The sequence below is a fragment of the Martes martes genome (assembly GCF_963455335.1).
Source record: "Martes martes genome assembly, chromosome: 17".
Classification (NCBI taxonomy): Eukaryota; Metazoa; Chordata; class Mammalia; order Carnivora; family Mustelidae; genus Martes; species Martes martes.
In genome coordinates, this window is record NC_137905.1 from 17,359,600 (window position 1) to 17,380,074 (window position 20,475).

A 20,475-nucleotide genomic window follows, 5' to 3' on the forward strand; every position below is an offset into this window, starting at 1 on the left:
AGCAATGTGTTAAGATTAAATTTCTGGAAGTACAATAAAAAACCAACTAGTGGGGCGCCTGAGTGGCTCAGTGGGTTAAAGCCTCTGCCTTCGGCTCAGGTCATGATCCCAGGGTCCTGGGATCAAGCCCCACATCGGGCTCTCTGCTCAGCAGGGAACCTGCCTCCTCCTCTCTCTCTGCCTGCCTCTCTGCCTACTTGTGATCTCTGTCTGCCAAATAAATAAATAAAATCTTAAAAAAAAAAACAGGAAAAAAAAAAAAAACAACCAACTAGTTCCTTAGATGAAAGAAACGAAACTAAAATCTTTCCACGATATTTCCTACATTGAAAAGCAGAAATTAAAATAGATAAATTAATATTTATATAATCTTCATTTGAGAAAGCCTTACACATGAAAGAGAATCCATACAGAAAAAGATTTGCTTACATCAAAATAAAAAGCTTGTGTTTCAAAAACAAAATGAAACAGAAAATATGAACAAAACTAAAATGTAAACAACCCAAAGCAAATAGTCACAACATAAATTTCAGTGGTTCTTGATTTTTAAATAAATATAGCTTTTATAAATCAAAAAACAGGGGCACCTGGGTGGCTCAGTCATTAAGCATCTGCCTTCAGCTCAGGTCATGATCCCAGGGTCCTGGGATCGAGCCCCACATCGGGCTCCCTGGTCGGTGGGGAGCCTGCTTTTCCCAGCTTCCCTGTGGCTTGTGTTCCCTCTCTCGCTATCTCTCTCTCTCACAAATAAATAAAATCTTAAAAAAAAAAATCAAATAACAAAATCAATACCCCAGTAGAAAAATAGAGAAGGGTGCCTGGGTGGCTCAGTTGGTTAAGCGTCTGCCTTTGGCTCGGCTCATGATCCTAGAGTCCTAGGATGGAGCCCCATACCGGACTCCTTGCTCAACAGGGAGCCTGCTTCTCTCACTCCTTCTGCTTGTGCTCTCTAACTCTCTCTGTCAAGTAAATAAATAAAATCTTAAAAAAAAAAAAAAAAAGAACAGGACCAGATAATTCACACACACACACACACACACACACACACACACAATTTAGCCAATAAATACATAGAAAACATTTAACCTCATCAACTGAATTAATGGAAATCAAAACAAGACAGCATTTCTTTATATACACGTGTTTGATTAAAAAAATGATAATACATAGTATATATAGTACTGATGAGGGTACAGACAAATATTCTCAAACACTGAAATTGAGACTGGCACAATCTCAGAGGGATGGGCAAAATGGGGGAGGGAGAGTGGGGGGTATAGGCTTCCAGTTATGGAATGAGGAAATCACAAGAACAAAAGGCACAGCATAAGGAATATAGTCAATGATACTGTAATAGTGTTATATGGTGGCAGATGGTAGTTACACGTGTGGTGAGCACAGTATAATGCATAAACTTGTCAAATCACTATGTTGTATGCTTGAAACTAATGTAACATTGTATGTCAACTATACTCAAATTAAAATTTTAAATACGTAAATAAACAAACAAATAAATAAACGGGCACGATCTCCTTGAAAGACAACTTAGCAATAAATATCTTCTGTTTTTTTTTAAGATTTTATTTATTTATTTGACAGACAGAGATCACAAGCAGGCAGAGAGGCAGGCAGAGAGAGAGTGGGAAACAGGCTCCCCACCGAGCAGAGAGCCCGATGTGGGGCTCAATCCCAGAACCCTGGGATCATGACCTGAGCTGAAGGCAGAGGCTTTATCCCACTGAGCCACCCAGGCGCCCCAGCAATAAATATCTTTAAAAGTATACACGTGCTTTTGGGGTACCCGGGTGGCTCAGTCAGTTGAGCATCTGCCTTCGGCTCAGGTCATGTTCCCAGTGTCCTGACATCAAGCCCTGCATCCAAGCTCCCTGCTCAGCAGGGAGTCTGCTTCTCCTTCCCCCTCTGCCCTCACTCATGCTTGCTTTCTCTCTCTCTCCCTCTCTATTAAAGTCTTTAGGGGTACCTGGGTGGCTCAGCCATTAAGCACCTGTCTTTAGCTCAGGTTATGACCACAGGGCTCTGGGATCGAGCCCCATGTTGGGTTCCCTGCTCTGTAGGGCCTGCTTCTCCCTCTTCTACTCCCCCTGTTCAAGTTCCCTCTCTCGCTGTCTCTCTGTCAAATAAATCAATAAATAAATTTTAAAAAAAAATAAAATAAAATCTTAATAAATATATAAATAAGCACATGCTTTTAACAAGTTCTTTTTTTAGAGATTCTTCCTTGGAAATGATCATGAATCTGCACAAAGTTTAGCTACAAAAATATTCACCTTAATTTAATTCATAATAGCAAAAACTTGGAACAACCTGTAAGTTGGTCAGCTGAAAAAATTATGGTACATTCAAATGATATATCATGCAATCATTAAAAATTATAGAGGATGTGGAAAACGTCCATGTTAATGACAGGAAAAAGATGCTTAATGACATGGGAGAATGTTCAGGATGCAATGGTGTTTTCAGTAAGAGACTGGGTCTGGAGTCAGACTGTCTGGGTTCAAATTCTGGATCCACCATTAATTAGCTGTGTGACATTAGGCAAATTAGTAACCCTCTCTGTACCTGTTTCTTAATGTGTGAAAAAATATAACCCCTATGAAATAATTGATTTAGGCTATAATTATCAATGGTTACTTAAAGCCACAAGGAGGAAGGTTGATGGGGAAGTTTGGAACAGATATACCTGACTGGAAACACCACTAATCAATCTCAACATCAGTAAAGTGAGATAAGCAGACATTATGTGCCTCCTACTGTGCCACAACAGGAAATACAGTATACACCATGCCTAGGAAGTATTCTTACCCTCCAGATTTGAACTGAATTTACCCAAGTGTCTAGATCCCTTAGCATACCATAAATATGGAGATTTAATTCCACTAAAATGAGATTCAAGAACAATCTAAAGAAATTGATGGTGGTAAAAAGTCAGAATAGTGCTTACCTCTGGGGGAGGTATAGACTAGGAAAGGACAAAAGGAAATTTTATGGGTTACTAGAAGTTTTCTATATTGACATGAGTGTACTGTATATACTTTGCTCTGTCTATGTGATAGCTTGGCTTTTAAAAATGGAAAGAAGAAAAGCTCCTGCTTTTCTCCACTGTCTGGTGGTAAGAAGATAAGTAGGCACGGTTAGGGAGCCAGACATGAGGCCAAGAAAAAGCAGCAGGGTCCTGTGCCAGGCTCCCAACTGTGGGCCTTGTTCTTTGGGATTCCCTGCTGTTGCCAAGATCTGGAGGTGGGAAGAGAGCAAAGCTTGGCCCAATGAAACTAGGGTACTTTTTGGGGAAGTCTTACAGAGTGGCTGTTTGCAAGGATTTCCACATCACTAGTAAACTAAGTATACTGGCTGTGTTGCAAAAGCGGGCTTTAATTTGCACTTAAAGGATTTCAACACACCACCTCACCTATGCACTTGGACACGCTGGTAATGTGAATTAGAAATCAGCAGTTAAAAGAATAAATGAAACAAGATGGGATCACGAGGGAGACAAACCATAAGAGCCTCTTAATCTCACAAAACAAACTGAGGGTTGCTGGGGGGAGGGGAGTAGGGAGAGGGTGATGGGGTTATGGACATTGGGGAGGGTATATGCTATGGTGAGTGCTGTGAAGTGTGTAAACCTGGCGATTCACAGACCTGTACCCCAGGGGCTAATAATACATTATATGTTTATAAAAAATTAAAAATTAAAAAAATTTTTAAAAATTAAAAAATAAAAAAGAAATTAGTTAAAGCTAAGGCAATGTCTTATGGCTGGCTGCTTGGAAACGTAGGCTACAGAAACATTAGAACTTTGAGAATTGATAGAGTTTGCTTTGAAATGCCAGAAGACTGTTTTGGAAATCAGGCTAATTATAGGGACATGTAAAGTTACTGGGACCAAGCCTCAATGCATTGGGCTCCCTGCTCAGCGGGGTGTCTGCTTCTCCCTCTTCCTCTGCCCCTCCCGCTGCTTGTGTGCTCACACTCTCTCAAACTCTTTAAAAAAATTAAAATATAAGAGAGCAATCTTTCTTCTTAGCAAAAAATAAAAATTTACTGATTTTACTATACAGTGCGCCAAATACTAATCTAAATATTACCTTATTTAATCCTTACAAAAAGCCATACGAGGGAAGTGCTATTAATATCTTCACACTCTATCCTAGGACACTGAGGAATCAAGAGGTTAAGAAATGTTCCCATGGTCACATGGCCAATAGCAGCCGTTTGGGATCTGAACCCAGGCACTGACTTAAGAGCTCATACTCTTACTACTCTCAGTTTATGTAGTCTGGAGCAACTTCCTTTGAGTTGGTGGGTTCAAATCTTGGCACCACTTTAGTTAGCAGCTGAATGAGTCTCGGACAAACTGCTGAAGGTCTCTGCACACAATTTTCTCATCTGTAAAATGGGTCTAACAACAGCCTCTCCACACGATCTGTTGGGAATATTAGATGGATTTTATATGCAGACAACCTAGCACACAGTAGCCATTCAACAAGAGTTAGCACTATTCCTTCCCTGTCTGACATTCCTCTGCTTTTTATGCTCACTGCTGCTCAGCAAGTGTGAAACTTCTCATTCCAGCTCCAATGAAAGTCAGGTCCCAACATAGCTCAGGAGAGACCAAGCAGTGGTAGGAAGATGGGCACTACAGCTGCCAATCCCTTGATAGGTGTGCGGACATTTGCTAAATCCCTGAACAGGAAGTAGTTCTTCTCATCCTTGAAACTATCCTCACCAAGCGAGCATAAGAAACCTCCAAGGTACACAGAGTTGGGTTCGAAAGCCACGCTGCCCCCTCCCTTTTCCAGATGATGGAAAACTCACCTAAGGCTCTGACAATTCGCATCAGGACTTCCCCAACTTTCATTCTGGTCTCCGCTGTGTGCTTGTCTTTATCACTGTCATACTGAGCCAACAGGCCAAGCAAGATTTTCTCAGGGTATGCATCTGAGAGCAAGGCAACCCCTGGGATTAAAAATAAAAAGAAAGGATTCGTTATGATTTAAAGTTGGAAGGCAAATAAACCCAGACAGCCTCTGATGGGATGAACACGGAGACACTTAAACCCATCCCTGCAATTCTACCAGGAAGGGCTGCCCTTTATTTGGAATGATAACATAGTGAGTGCGAAGAACATCGGTCTGGGAGTTCAGACTACTGGATTTTCCTGGCCTCAGTCCTATATGATCTCTAAGATCATTTCCAGCACTGATTCTGTGATTTATGGATTCTAGAGTCTAAAAGAAGACGCTAGATGATTACATATTGTGGCAGGAATTCACACAGCAGCAGGAGAAAACTGGATTAAATACCCTCTAGGGAGCCCTCCAAGTCTGAGACTCTAAGGTTCTCTGACTACCATCATCCCTGCCAACATAGCAGCCGAAGCACGGCAGCACTTCCTGTCTCTGCTGCAGTTCTCCGTTCCAATATGAGTACTCTCCATACAACTGTCAACGAGGAGAGTAATTTCCACAAGGAAATATCTTCAGAGGATTCTGGGCGTGATCGGTGGAGCCCCATGCTTATGGCTGAGCTCCCTGATCAGAAACGGGGAAGGTTCTGCTCTTGAGTCCATATTCCAAGGACGGAAGTAGTCCCCTGCCTTATCTGCAGGGAATACGTTCCAAGACTCCCAGTGGATGCCTGAAACTGCAGATAGCTCCAAACACTCTATATTCTTTGTTTCTTTCCATACATACCTACCTATGACCAAGTTCGATTTATAAATGAGACACAGTAAGAGATTAACAACAGTACTAATAACAAAATAGAACAACTGTATGTGAATGGATCTCTCTCACTCTCAAAATATCTTGTACTCTACACACCCTTCTTGTGATGACGTGAAATAATAAAATGCCTCCATGATGAGATGAACTGAGGCGGATGACGGAGGCATTGTGACGGAGTGTTGGGTTACAACCGACCTTCTGGTGGTAAGTTAGTCAGAAAGAGGCTTATCTGCTTCCAGACCACAGGTGACCTCAGGTAACTGAGACTAGGGACTATGGAAAGCAGAACTGCAGGTAAGTGGGGACTGTTGTACTTGCTGATGCCTTCTGCCATCAGGTCGGTACCTCCGACTTAGGTAATGATCTGAGCCCTGCCCCATATTGAGCAAACTTCACAGGGGTGGAGAAAGGAGGGGAGATAAGACCTAAGATAGGATCAGAAATAAAGCCCCTGGTCTCAAAACTATACTAATACAAGTTCTGTTACTTGGGTGGAACACGTTACACACTTCTAAAGAATAGTAAGGAAAAAGAAAAGAAAAACAAACAAGGGGAGGAAATACAGATTTCAAAATATATGCAGGGGGAAAATGCTTCCTTTTACCACCTCTACCTCAACTACTCTGGTCCATTATTTGTGGCCTGTTGCTTTTCTTTTCTTCCCCAAGAGTCTCTGTGTTTTACCCTATACCCTCATTGCAGCTGGAACCACCTGGTTAAAACAAGTCAGGCCCCAACATTCTTCTGCGCAAAGCCCTCAGTGGTTTCCCTTCTACCCTGAATATGAGCAACCCCCCACTGCCACCTGCCTTTGTTCACTCTCTGACCTCATCTTTTACCATATATTCTCCCTCGCTCACTGTCCTCAGCAATTCTGGTCTCCTCACTGTTCTTGGAGTAGACCAAGCTGCTTTGGGCCCATGGTCTTCCCTGGCATCCCCTCTGCCCAGGCTACTCCTCCTCCAGGCAGGCTTACAGATTGCTCCCCAAACCCCATCATGTCTCCGTTCAAGCATCACACTTACCACACAGAACATAAAACACAGCAGCCTCCTGCCCCTACGAGTCTTTAAAATCCCCTTCACCCGGCTTCACTTTTCTTCTCAGCACCTATTATTACCTGGCATGGTATATAACAGTATGTGTTTATTTACTGACTGCTCTCCTTCTTAGAATGTAAACTTTACAAAGTTACGGATTTTTTTTTGTTGTTCTCTGCTGTAGCCTCAATGTCTAGAAGAGTGCCAGCACATAGCAGGTGCTCAGTACCTACTGTTCTACTCAGTGTGTACTTGTTCAATGAATTCATAAAAAGGCTCAAAGATACAGTCCTGATATAAATCTCAGGAATTAAGCAAGAGAAGGCAGGAAAGGAGTAATAGAAATGCTTAAAGGAGTAATAGAAATAAGTAGAGTAATAAGTAATAGAGTAATAGAAATGCTTAAGAGAAGAGGGGTGAGGGGATGGGTGAGCCTGGTGGTGGGCATTAAGAAGGGCATGTATTGCATGAAGCACTGGGTGTGGTGCATAAACAATGAATCTTGGAACACTGAAAAAATAAAATTAAATTTTAAAAAATCCTTAATCATTTTTCATCTGAGTTTACCAATCTCCCATTTTATTTATTTTATTTTATTTTATTTTATTTTAAGATTTTATTTATTTATTTGATAGACAGAGATCACAAGTAGGCCAAGAGGCAGGCAGAGAGAGAGGAGGAAGCAGGCTCCCTGCCGGGCAAAGAGCCCGACGCGGGGCTCAATCCCAGGACCCTGAGATCATGACCTGAGCCGAAGGCAGAGGCTTTCACCCACTGAGCCACCCAGGCGCCCCTATTTTTTTTAAAGATTATATTTATTTATTTGACACAGAGAGAGAGAGAGAGATCACAAGCAGGCAGAGAGGCAGGCGGGGGTGGGGGGAAGCAGGCTCCCTGCAGAGCAGAGAGCCCAATGCGGGGCTCGATCCCAGGACCCTGAGATCATGACCTGAGCCGAAGGCAGAGACTTAACCCACTGAGACACACAGGCGCCCCAATCTCCCATTTTAACTTGACACTCATGCAGGCAAAGTCTACATACTATTTTCTTTTTTTTTTTTTAAGATTTATTTATTTATTTGATAGGGCACCTGGGTGGCTCAGTGGGTTAAAGCCTCTGCCTTCGGCTCAGGTCATGATCCCAGGTCCTGGGATCGAGCCCCGCATCGGACTCTCTGCTTGGCAGGAAGCCTGCTTCCTCCTCTCTCTCTCTCTCTCTCTCTCTCTGCCTACTTGTCTGTCAAATAAATAAATAAAATCTTTATAAAAATTTATTTATTTATTTATTTGAGAGAGAGAGTAAGAGAGAGAGAAGAGGGGCAGAGGGAGAGAGAGAATCCTGAAGCAGACTCCCTGCTGAGCGCAGAGCCAGATGGACACTGGCCTGGATCTCAGAACGCCGGGATCATGATCTGTGCTGATAACAAGAGTCGGATGTTTAACCAACTGAGCCACCCAGGCGCCCCTATTTTCTATGTTATAGGTTGTGATTCCATTGTCTTATGACTCAGATAGGCACAAAGGCAGTACACCTGGTGAGGGCTACACCTGTCTGCCTCTTTTTTACCTTCCCCACCCCTATCTTTTCATTGCTTCCAAACAGCCTGGAAAGTCCCTGCATGTGGTCCTAAGCCACATCTTCCTTTATGTGGTCTCCAATTTTATACAAACAGAAGCTCTGCTCTTAAGGAAGTTTCAGACTGGCAGAACCTGAATTAGACAGTTACCCTGTTGGCACAATGTGACCGTGCACTTGTAGTTAGCTCCATTATGCAAAATAATGGGGAAGTTCTTAGAGGTCCAAGGTGGAGTTAAAGATATTTTGGCATGGGGAGAATGTCTGTGGCTAACAGAAAGATAAATAAATTGTTTACTAAGGGAGAGAAAGGAAATAGCTTCCAAATCTTCCAAAAAGCGCAAAGCAAAAGTGAATCAGTAGTTGGTAACTGGCGTTCTGGCAGCCATCGTATCACTGACAACTGCAAGGCCTGGTGTATATCAGAGATCTATGGCAATCAGAACTACTTTTCATCAGAAGTTCCCAAGTCAGAAATCTGGCAGATTTGTTTGCTTTTAGGAATATAGCTGTGATTTTATAATGGAGATTGGTGGGAAAATGGGATTTGGTTTATAAAACTTTGATCTATATCTAGCTTTTCTGAAAAACATTAAATTTTAAGTCCCTCCTACTGTCATTTATGCCTATTTTCTCTCATTAATCTTTAGCAGAAAATAGTTATTTACTTCTCACAACATATCCTGCTATGTATGTCAAAAACCACATGAGCTCCTGATTTCCTTTCTGTAGCAGACATACATTTTGGTTGCACACAGCATCTACTCTGTCTTCTGCTAGCAAAACCTTTGGTCCTTTGGGAACTCTTTCCTATCCTTAGTCTCTGTGGTGTGAGTGGAGCTAACTACCAGCTTTCTCCCCCTCCATGTGTAAACTCACATCCCAGGCTGGCCAGTTAGGACATTACAACCCATGCCCACACAATGATGGGCTCAGAACTGGGCAATGAGACTCAATTCTGGAGTTCACATTGGAACTACTGGTAAAGATAAGCTCTTTTCCCCACTCCCCTGTTGAAATTATTAGCCTGGAGCTGCCTGTGGACACTATGGGGAGAAAACTCACCCAAAAATAAAAAGTCAACACAGAAGAGGGTCAAGCCAAAAGAGGAAAGGAAAAAAGGAAGAGACCTGATGTCACACTTTGAACCTCTGGATCCAACTGTATTTCCACCCACTAAACTCTCTGCATACATAAATTAAAAAAAATATCCTTTTATGTATATGCCAATTTGATTTTTTTTCATCCAAAGGAATCCTAACACATTCTTGTTCAGATTAAAAAAATTTTTTTGAAATTTTTACTCACTTATGTACTTTTCCTATAATGCCAAACTTTTAATTCCACTAGGGAGCTTTAAATTCTTCCACTCCTACATTAAAAGGCTGCCAATAGCAAAGCCCAGTTTCCTTGCTTCCCACAGTCCCATGTTAGCAATTGTTTATCTTCTTGATGGCCTTTTCCCCAAACTGCTGCCAAATGGCCCTCTCACTGTTTGAGTTTTACCTTCCAGGATACAGCTGCTACCTAGGAGTTTATAAATCCCTAGAGGACAAGGGCAGCTCCCACCTTACTCTTACACCAAGCAGCAAAGAGAATCATATACGATGGTTAAGACTGTGTAACAATTAAAGAGATGAAATTTTGTGCGGCTGTTTTTGCTTCTTATTTGAAAATGAATTTTGACAATGAGGAAGCATGGCCATAACCTTCACATGACCCTTGGTCCCTCGCACTTGATAATTCCTTTGTAATTTTAAAGTGCGGTAATTTCTGGGTCGGCACAGGCTTCAACGAAACATGACACATCAATCCCTTTGGCGAAAAGAACCAAATGACTGTGTGAGAAATACCTGTTCCTGCTCTGATCACAGGAAAACGACTACATATTTCAAGATGTGGCATAACAGATAAGTTACACAGAAAGTAAAGGTGAACCTAAAACAGCCAAGGTTCATGAAAACATTCTGATCTGGATTTTCAGGCACAGCATAGGATATAGGCAAATTAACTCAAGTGAAAAAATATTAATAAAAGCACATTATGCATCAAAATAGAGACTGACAACTTTGTAAAACAACCATTTGCCTCCCCAAAAGACTTTCTTCACAAAGCTGGAAATGTATTCTAATCCCAACAGTGTTGACCTCAAGATGATTCCTCAGCAAGGTGTTCAGTGATTCTGCAGACCTTCAGCAGTAAAAGGAGCCTAGGTGTAGTCTTACCTTACACAACGGTCTTGCATTGCAGGAAAGATAGTTTAACTCTTTGCTGACTGGCTCTATCCCAAGAACCTGCTAAGCCAATCTCCACTTTAAAACTAACCTGCTTTATTCTCCTGGGCACGTAACAACCTACCTCCCAAAATACTCACATCAACCTGGAAAACCACCTACTCCCTCCAACTTCTCAGGTATTTCTGCTGACAAAACTGTAAGAAACACAAAACCCCACATATTGTGTGATTCCATTTACATGAAATGCCCAGAATAGGCAAATCAGAATAGACAGAAAGTAGATTTAGTGGTTACTTAGGGCTACAGGAAGTAGGAAGAAATAGGGAGTGAATGCTAATGGATGTGGAGTTTCTTTCTGGAGCAATAAAAACCTTCTAAAATTGATTGTGGTAATGGGTACACACTCTATGAATATACTAAAACCATTGAATTGTACACTTTAAATGAGTGAATTGGATGTTATGTGAAATATATCCCAAAAAGTTATTATCCAAAAAAAAACTATAAAAGCTTTTTCATATCTATCCATTTGGGTTTCTAGAATAGAAGAAAAAAGGAGAAAATAATATAGCTCATCTTAAATATAAAGGGAAATCCAGTGCCACAAGCAAAGTAACACCTTCCTTTTGTATTCAAATCTATTTTGGTTGCCCCTGTAGGGTAAAGGTGGACAGACAGCAAAGGATTTGTTATCTGAATGGGGAAAAAGGTCAAGTACTTCACATTTCACAAAACCTAACATGTTTCAGAAAATATATTATGCTAAAATTCTAAGTTCTATGTTAAGCCAGAAACTCTAGGAATTTGTCCTAGCAGCTATACTAGCACAAACAGAAAATTATTTACGTACAAAATCATCACCGTAGTACTACTGGTAAAGAAAAGACTGGAAACAAATTAAATATTTATCAATAGAGGACTGATTAAGTTGTAGTCAGTCAAATAATGGGATAGAATGCATCCATAAAAAAATAAAAAAGCTTTTTAAGAACTATTATGGAATGGGGCGCCTGGGTGGCTCAGTGGGTTGAAGCCTCTGCCTTCGGCTCCGGTCATGATTCCTGGGTCTTTGGATCGAGCCCCACGTCGGGCTCTCTGCTCAGCAGGGAGCCTGCTTCCTCCTCTCTCTCTCTGCCTGCTTCTCTGCCTACTTGTGATTTCTGTCTGTCAAATAAATAAATAAAATCTTAAAAAAAAAAAAAAGAACTATTATGGAATATATTCTAAGATCTACTGTTAGGTAGAATGCAAAGTGACAAACTATGTGTACAGAATTCAACTATTTCTGTACAAAAGGGAAAAACACACTCAAAATATTTCTGGAAGGATACACAAGAAACTCATGATATTGGTTGTTTCTGGGGAGGGAAATGGGGAAAGATATGAGAGAAGAAAGTTTTTATTCTGTATCCTTTTGTACCTTTTGAACTTTGAACCATGTGATGTATTATCTATCAAATATAAATTCTAAAAATGTAAGTTGAAAAAAGTCTGTGATAAGAGACGTGGTCTTTTAAAATAGACCAGCCTCTTTTAGAGCCAAGAATGTAAAAAGAATTTGCAATCAAGTGTTGTAGAATGACCACAAATGTTTCTATTTTCTTCCTCTTGAACTATGAAAGTAACAACTGAGGAGTAAAAAGGGTATAAAACCAAAGACAAAAATAAAGAGAACAGGACAGGTGTCAAAGGCTGAGTCTGCGTAAAGAGAACGAAGATGGAACAACATAATGACATATATTCAATACAGCTGTTAAATCATTTAGAAGAAGTGAGCAATAATTACATAGAAAACTAAACAAATGGATAAGGAAGACTGAACTAGGCTCAGCAATGAGTAATACCCAAACAGTCAACAGTAAATATAGCCTAATGAGGTAGCCAAAAATCGATGCGGAAATGGCAGGAGGGGAATGACACGGGTGTGCATGTGTGTGTATATGTGTGCATGTGTTAAATCCTCATCCAACATACAGAAAATGAGTAGATAATGCCCAAAGTTTTTTAAATCAAGAGAAATATGGGATGCCTGGCTGGCTCAATCAGAGGAGCTTGTGACTCTGGATCTCAGGGTTGTAGGTTCGAGCCCCGTGTTGGTGTAGAGATTACTTAAAAATAAAATCTTTAAAGGAAAAAAAAGAAAGAAATACGTGTGAACGTTTTATTTATAAATGGGAAGGTAATCACTAGAAGAAACTATTTAAAAAGGGGTGGGAAAGGAATGGTTATCTTTGGGGACTGGAACTGTGAGGGGGAAGAAGCAGGGCAGGAGATAAGCTTTTTGACTCATTACAAACTATGTTCAAAGTAATTAATGAAAGTAAGTTTATTTTAAAAACTAGAAAGAAGATAAAAAGCATATTAACGTACAGAGGAAGCACAGTGAAAGAACACTGATGCGCAAGAGAAGAGGTCAGGCACAGGAGACTTTTCCTTTGATTACAAAAAAATCATCACCGATCTGTACCTGTCCTCTCTTACAGCTTGATGACACAAAGATACAAAAGGCTAAAACCTGAAGAGAAGGAAAATACCCTTCCTTAGCAGGGTACTTCAGTTGTTACACTTGAGACCTTTCATTATGATGAAAGCCAACAATAATTTCAGCTCCAAGAATCCAGGAAGTTGCACAAACTGGGGAAGTTGGTTATTAAATCAAGGAAGTGTGGGGAATTCAACTGGATGGCTGGTCTGTCTTTGTAATTACAGTAAATGGCAATGTCTAGATGCCAATTTGACGTTAAGTTTCTCTACAGCTCCAAAGCTGTGTTAAGTGTGGACAAGCCCCAACAAATTTATAAAGATTCAATATGAGTGAGTGTTATCCAGGCCTGAAGAAAAAACAGGGTTAGACTAATAAACTGGCACAGTTAACAGCTAAAGATCTGGGAGAGCCATACCTAGGGTTTATCTCTTTAAGTCAGGATCTAAATAATACATTCGAAGTGTGCCTGGGTGGCGTAGCCAGTTAATCATTCGGCTCAGGTCGTGATCTCAGGGCCGTGAGATCGAGCCCCATGTCAGGCTCAGCATGGAGTCTGCTTAAGACTCTCTCTCCCTCTACTCCCCATGCTCTTGCTTGCTCTAATAAATCAATAAATCTTTAAATAATAAATTCAAATACTAAAATAATGCCAATGTGTTTTGCTTAAATTGTTCTCTATTTCCCGTTTTTGAGGGGAAATATTAAAAGGAGTGCATCTCTATTTGCTCATAGTTAACTATACTTGCTGGAAATCAGGTGGATCACAAATTATTATTACAATAAACAAATACCTAATAGCAAAAATGGTAGTAACATTCCAAATATTTACTGAGTGTTTTCAACATGCCAGACTGTTCTAAGCAATTTTAATGCATTCATCCATTTAATGCTCCCAAGAGTCCTTTCAAGTAGGTATTACTATTATTCCTAATTTTGTGAAAGGAGAAGCTAAGGAACAGATGGGTGAAAAATGTGACCCACGATATTTGGCACATGGCTGAGCACAAGTGCAAACCTGCACTCAGCTATGCCATGGGCCCCCCAGCAGCAGTGCCTGGGGGAAAGTAACTGCTAGAATAATACTAGCTTTGCAAATCCTAACCCCAAAGATAGCGGACCTTACATTTTCAAGTATATGGTCTCGGCCTTACTCCATAAAATATATTTTTTACTGAACTCCAAGGTCAGAGGAAGGAGAGGCACTCTGCGCTCTGCACTCCATAAGAGAAAGGCCAGAATTCTCTAGACTCTAGTGAGTCTAGTGGGGCTTCATAGGGACTGCTTCATTCCTACTCAGTATCTTTATTTAGTCTGTCACAAAGGGCGGTGAGTGATGTTAATGAAATTCACAAATGATTCTAACTCGAGATGCTGCCGACATTAGTGGTAACCGAGGAGCTGTACAAAAGGAAACTGAGAACTTGGATTTTCAGGAGTTCCAGTTTTTAACCAGTGATCCTCAAACACCTCCATTCTACTCGATACTGCAAGCCCCTTAGAGCTCTTATTCTACCCTCCCCAAATGCGCAAAACCCAAAATATCCCTCAAAAGCTTAGAGTCCGCCTTGTCAGAGCTGCCTCTGTCAAACTCCTGTGGGTGATAGAGAGGAAGGGGTAAGGAAGAGAACGGAGGAAAACGGAGCCTCCAGAAGCCGCCACCATCAAGGGTTCTGTTCCATGTGCAGAAACACGAACAAAGCTGCCTGAATACAGGCTGAGGGCAGAAGTGAGGAAGGAAGGACAGGAAAGCAGCAATTACCTCTGCTTTCGGGGTAATCACTGCCCTACGCATTCCAAGAAACCCACATTTCAGCTGTTCCGGGGTGAGAACTAAAGAAGCAGGATGTTATTCATTTAATTCTCTTTATGTAGCTTTCCAAGAGTAAAAATGGACATTAACATTCTCTTTATTATTTTTTTTAAAGATTTTTACTTGAGAGAGAGCACAGGACAGCGCAAGAGAGCACAAGAGCACAAGCAGGGTGCGGGGGAGGAGAGCGGCAGGCAGAGGCAGAAGGAGAAGCAGGCTCCCCGCTGAGCAGGGACCTCCCCCGCCACCACCACCCTGACTTGGGACTCGATCCCAGGACCCAGGGATCATGACCTGAGCTGAAGGCAGACATTTAACCGACTGAGCCACCTGGCTGTCCCAACGTTCTCTTTATGATACCAAACATTTACCGGTAAAAAAGAAAAAAAGGGCCTTCCGATTTCCCATAAAACAGTGAGTAGTTCCTACTCTTTTAGCTGACTCTAGATAAGAAAATAAAACTCTGGGGCGCCTGGGTGGCTCAGTGGGTGAAAGCCTCTGCCTTCGGCGTAGATGATGATCCCAGGGTCCTGGGATCGAGCCCCGCATCGGGCTCTCTGCTCAGTAGGGAGCCTGCTTCCTCCTCTCTCTGCCTGCCTCTCTGCCTACTTGTGATCTCTGTCAAATAAATAAATAAAATCTTTAAGGAACAAAAAAAGAAAAGAAAACTCTTTACATCTCCTAAAGACCCCAAGATGGGTGGTCCTGGTGGGAGGAGTACAAACTAAACTGCAGACTCATTTTTGCCAAAGTTTTCTACCGGCATTTCACCCCAAGCATACGTGAAGAGAAGGTGCAGAATCAGCAGAGCGGACTGATGTGTCAGGTTCTCCTTTGTCTGCGGGAGCCAAAGCCTCCCCGGGGAGTTGTCACCTGGCCTGCAGCTCCAACAAGACAGGGCTGATCTTTCCCGTTCTCCAGTGTCTCAGGGCTAGGAGCTTGCTCTGTACTTTGGGCACCAAGCAGTGACACAGGCGAGACACGAACGCTAATGAAATTGCTCCTTTTTTCCTGCCTTAAGCCTAGCACAAGCCCTGATGAGAGGATTAGGCGAGTCTCTGTGATAGGCACTCCAGGCTAGGACTTGCTTAGAAAGTGTCTGTTGTCAAGTCAGTAACTGTGACATGTAGGGCTTAAACTGTAGTTTCACATGGAAACCAGGCAGAGCTACTATAAATTTCACCCAAAGAGCCACTTCTCCCCTGATAAAGGCACACACACAACACCCTGCCTATAAACCTAGGCATGGGCCTTATAGGAGTCCACACAGCCCTCAGGTTAAAATCCCTGCGCTAAGTAGGGCACCCATAAAGGGGAAAGGAGAAACCTTTAAAAAATTTGCTTGCACAATCAGAAGAACGTTTTTTACTCCCCTGGCGGCATAAATAATACATGGTCACACTGAAAGATTCAAATACTAGAGAAAAGCAAAAGAAGAAAGTAAAATAAAAATCACCTTTGGGAGGTATGGGAGCATTGAGGACTTAAGGGGAGAGAATCTCTCTTTAAGATAATGAAGATGTTGTAAAATTAATTGCGGTGATAGATGTACAACTGTGAATATACTAAGAGCTACTGTATTTTACACTTAAAAAGGGCATACTGTATGGTATACGAATTATACCCCAGGTAAGCAGTTTTGTTTTTTAAGTCACCTGAAATCAATACAAACATTTTCATGCCCTCTCATTCATACACCATTTCCTAAGTCACACACACACATACACACACATACACACACTCTCTCTCTCACACAGTTTTTATTGTGGACAACTTCATTTTAACAGCTTTCTTTTTAAAGGGAGGATAGAGGGGCCCCTGGGTGGCTCAGTCAGTTAAGTGTCTGCTTTCAGATCAGGTCATGATCCCAGGGTCCGGGATCGAGTTGGAGTCCGCTTCTTCCTCTGCCTCGGCCTGTCTCCCTCCCACTTGTGCACTCTCTCTCTGAAATAAATAAATATTTTTTTAAGAAAGGGAGGATGGGGGAGTTTATCACCCCAGATGACATCACTTTTACATTAGGTAACTTGAGGTGGTTCAACAATAACACTGAAAACTTCAATAGTAATATTATAAGTAATAGCAATAAGGATGATAGAAAAAGGATTTCTTTCAAATTTTACTTCAGTTAAAAACACAGAGATAGGGAGGCACCTGGCTGGCCAGGTCAGTGGAGGACAGACTCTTGATCTCAGCGTCATAAGTTCAAGCCCCACATGAATATAGAGATTACTCAAAAAAAAAAAAAAAAAAAAAAAACCAAACGTGGGGAGGGGCACCTGGGTGGCTCAGTTGATTAAGCCAGTGCTATCAGCTTAGGTCATGATCCCAGGGTCCTGTGATCGAGCCCCCACGTTGGGCTCCTTGCTCAGCAGGGAGCCTGCTTCTCCTTCTCCCTCTACTTGCTACTCTGCCTGCTTGTGCTCTCTCTCTCTGCCAAATAAATAAAATTTATTTAAAAAAGGGGGGGAGTAAAAAAAACAAAAAAACCCCAAAACCTAAATCAGTTATGTAAGAATATATAGAAGTACTCTACAGCTATGGCATAAACCATGTTTGGAAAACATCTTTAAATAAAGGCAATGGAAAAAATTCTTCCATGCATTCACCTATTAATAGAGTATGTACTATGTGCCAGATACTGTCACTAAGTGATACAAATATAATAGGACAGAGCCTGTCTAGAGAAAGAGACAAATTACCCAATGATTATAAGACAGTGCGGTTGAGGGGCGCCTGGGTGGCTCAGTCACTGTCTGTCTTCGGCTCAGGTCAGTCCTAGGATCCAGCCCTGCATCTGGCTCCCTGCTCAGCAGAGAGCCTGCTTCTCCCTCTGCTACTTCCCCTACTCGTGCTCTCTCAATCTCAAAAAAAAAAAAAAGTGTGGTTGATAGTGCCAGTTGGGAATAATGAGAGCTTAGGGGCGGAGGAGTCAAAAAAGGGTGTAGGGCAGGGTAGGGCTTGCTGGAGAACAAGCAGGAAAGCTGTGCAGCAGAAGGCACTAGGTCCTGCAACTACGAGCTACGTCTGGGCCCAAGAACTAACAGCGTAATTATTCAGTGTGGAAAAAGTTCCAGAAAGTTTTAGCCGGAACTACACTAGGCACCCACCTCCTACTTATGTCTTAGTGTAGATTCCCCAAACAGAAATAACTGGCTCCAAAGCCATGAACATTTCAAAGTGACATTGCAAAAATGTCCCCATTAGTTTTCCCACCAAGAGCGATCAAGGGTGCCTTGGTGAGCACTGGGTAGTCTCATTTAAAAGACAAAACTGTGTTTTTTGAAATGTCACAAAAAGCTACATTTAATTATTATATTAATCTACCCTTCTTTGCTTATTAGAAAAGTCAAATATTTTACCAAAATTATATTACTTTTATTCCTCTACCATGAATCGCCTATTTATTTTTATCCATTTATGTACCGGATATTTTTATCAATCTCTATGAGCTCTTTATGTAGCGAAGGCATTAACTGTTTGCTTGTCCCTTCTCTAAGAAACAGGTTTACTGAGATAGAATTCCCATGCCATAAAATTCACCATTTTATTTATTTATTTAAGATTTCATTTATTTATTTGACAGACAGAGATCACAAGTAGGCAGAGAGGCAGGCAGAGAGAGGAGGAAGCAGGATCCCCACTGAGCAGAGAGCCTGATGTGGGGCTCGATCCCAAGACCCTGGGATCATGACCTGAGCCAAAGGCAGAGGCTTTAACCCACTGAGCCACCCAGGTGGCTCAAATTCACCATTTTAATGTGTACAATTCAGTAGTCTTCACTATATTCATGTAGTTGTGCAACCAGCATCACTATTTAATTCCAGGACATCTGTATTACTGTGAAAAGAAACCTCCTACCCATTAGCAGCCATTTTCTTTCTCCACCCAGACTCACCAGCTCTAGGTGACCTCAAATCTACTTTCTGTCTTTAAAGAATGATGCTTGTCCTTTTTGTTACCAATTTTTCTGTATTATATTTTGCATTTTAATAAGGCTGTTTTTTTTTTTTTAAACAAATCGGATGTCTCACTTTTTTTTTTTTTTTTTTTTTTTTTTTTAGATTTTATTTATTTGACAGATCACAAGTAGGCAGAGAGGCAGGCAGAGAGAGAAGGGAGGAAGCAGGCTCCCTGCTGAGCAGAGAGCCCGATGCGGGGCTCGATCCCAGGACACTGGGATCATGACCTGAGCTGAAGGCAGCGGCTTTAACCCACTGAGCCACCCAGGCTCCCCAATAAGGCTGTTTTTGACATAAATGAGTTTTAAACTTTTAAGAGACCAAATCCATTAATCTTTCCTTTTTGACTTCTCCATCAGAGACTAAATATTGTCTCTCTGTGTTACACCCAGCCTAATTTTTTCCTTTCTACTTACTGGTTCATTAATTCTCTCTTCAGGTGTGTCTTTTGTAAAACCCATCCACTGAGTTTTTAATTTTATTTATTCTATCTTTTTATTTTCAGACATTCTATTTGTTTTTTTTTTCCAAATCTGCTGTATCAGTTTTGGTTGTTTCCTATCTCTGAAGATATTTTCAAGTTTGTCTTGCATTTCTTTTACTATCCTAAACCTGGTTACTTCATAATTCGTGTGTAACAATTCTAATATCTAAAATCTTTTGGGACCTGGGATGCCTAGGTGGCGCAGCCATTTAAGCATCTGCCTTCAGCTCAGGTTGTGATTCTGGGATCGACAAGCCCCAAGTCAGCTTCCCTGCTCAGTGGGAAGTCTGCTTCTCCCTCTGCCCTCTGCCAACCCCCACTTATTCTCTCTCATTCTCTCAAATAAATGAAATTTTTAAATAAATAAAATAAAACCTTCTGGGATCTTGTTTCCTTGTGCTTGGGTATTTTGTGACTATGTACTGATTATTGTTCATAATGAAATGTAAAATAATTATTATGAGGAGTGAATGGGGAGTTATTGCTTAATGGTTATAGACTTCTGTTTGGGGTGATGAAAATGTTTTGGAGGGGTGCCTGGGTGGCTCAGTCAGTTAAGTGACCAAGTCTTGGCTTCTGCTCAGGTCATGATCTTGGGGTGAGGGGTTCAAGCCCCGTACTGGGCTCTGCACTCAGCAGGAAGTCTGTTTTGGATTTTCTCTCTCCTCTCTCTGCCCCTCCACCTGCTCATGCATGTGCATGCTCACTCTCACTCTCTGTCTCTCTTTCCCTCAAATAAATGAATCTTAAAAAAATTTTGGAAACAGATAGTTATGACACAACATTGTGGGTATATATGGTTAAAAGAGCAAATTTTATGTTATATATATTACCATGATAAAAATGTTTTATTACTAAAAAATTAAAAAATAAAAAGAAATTATTGGGGGGGGGTTCTTTGGGGTCTAGGATGAAGGTGCCTTCCTCCATAGGAGATACCCTTTTGTTTCTACAAGATACGCACATATATTACCACTACAGAAATTTTAAACTCTACGGCTTCTGGGTGGTTCAGTTGGTTAGGCATATGACTCTTGATTCTGGCTCAGGTCAAGATCTCAGGGTCAGGAGATCAAGCCCTATGGCGGACACCAATCTAGACATGGAGCCTGCTTAAGATTTTCCCCTCCTTCT

General features: G+C 41.4%; 1 protein-coding gene across 1 annotated transcript in view; it reads right to left on the reverse strand.

The window, feature by feature from the left end:
• Positions 1–20,475, reverse strand: part of TANGO6 (transport and golgi organization 6 homolog) — a 179,845-nt gene that overhangs the window by 68,686 nt on the left and 90,684 nt on the right. The window contains exon 15 of the mRNA XM_080828218.1: positions 4,837–4,977. Within this exon, the coding sequence (XP_080684344.1) occupies positions 4,837–4,977 (141 nt within the window). The remainder of the gene's footprint in view (positions 1–4,836; positions 4,978–20,475) is intronic.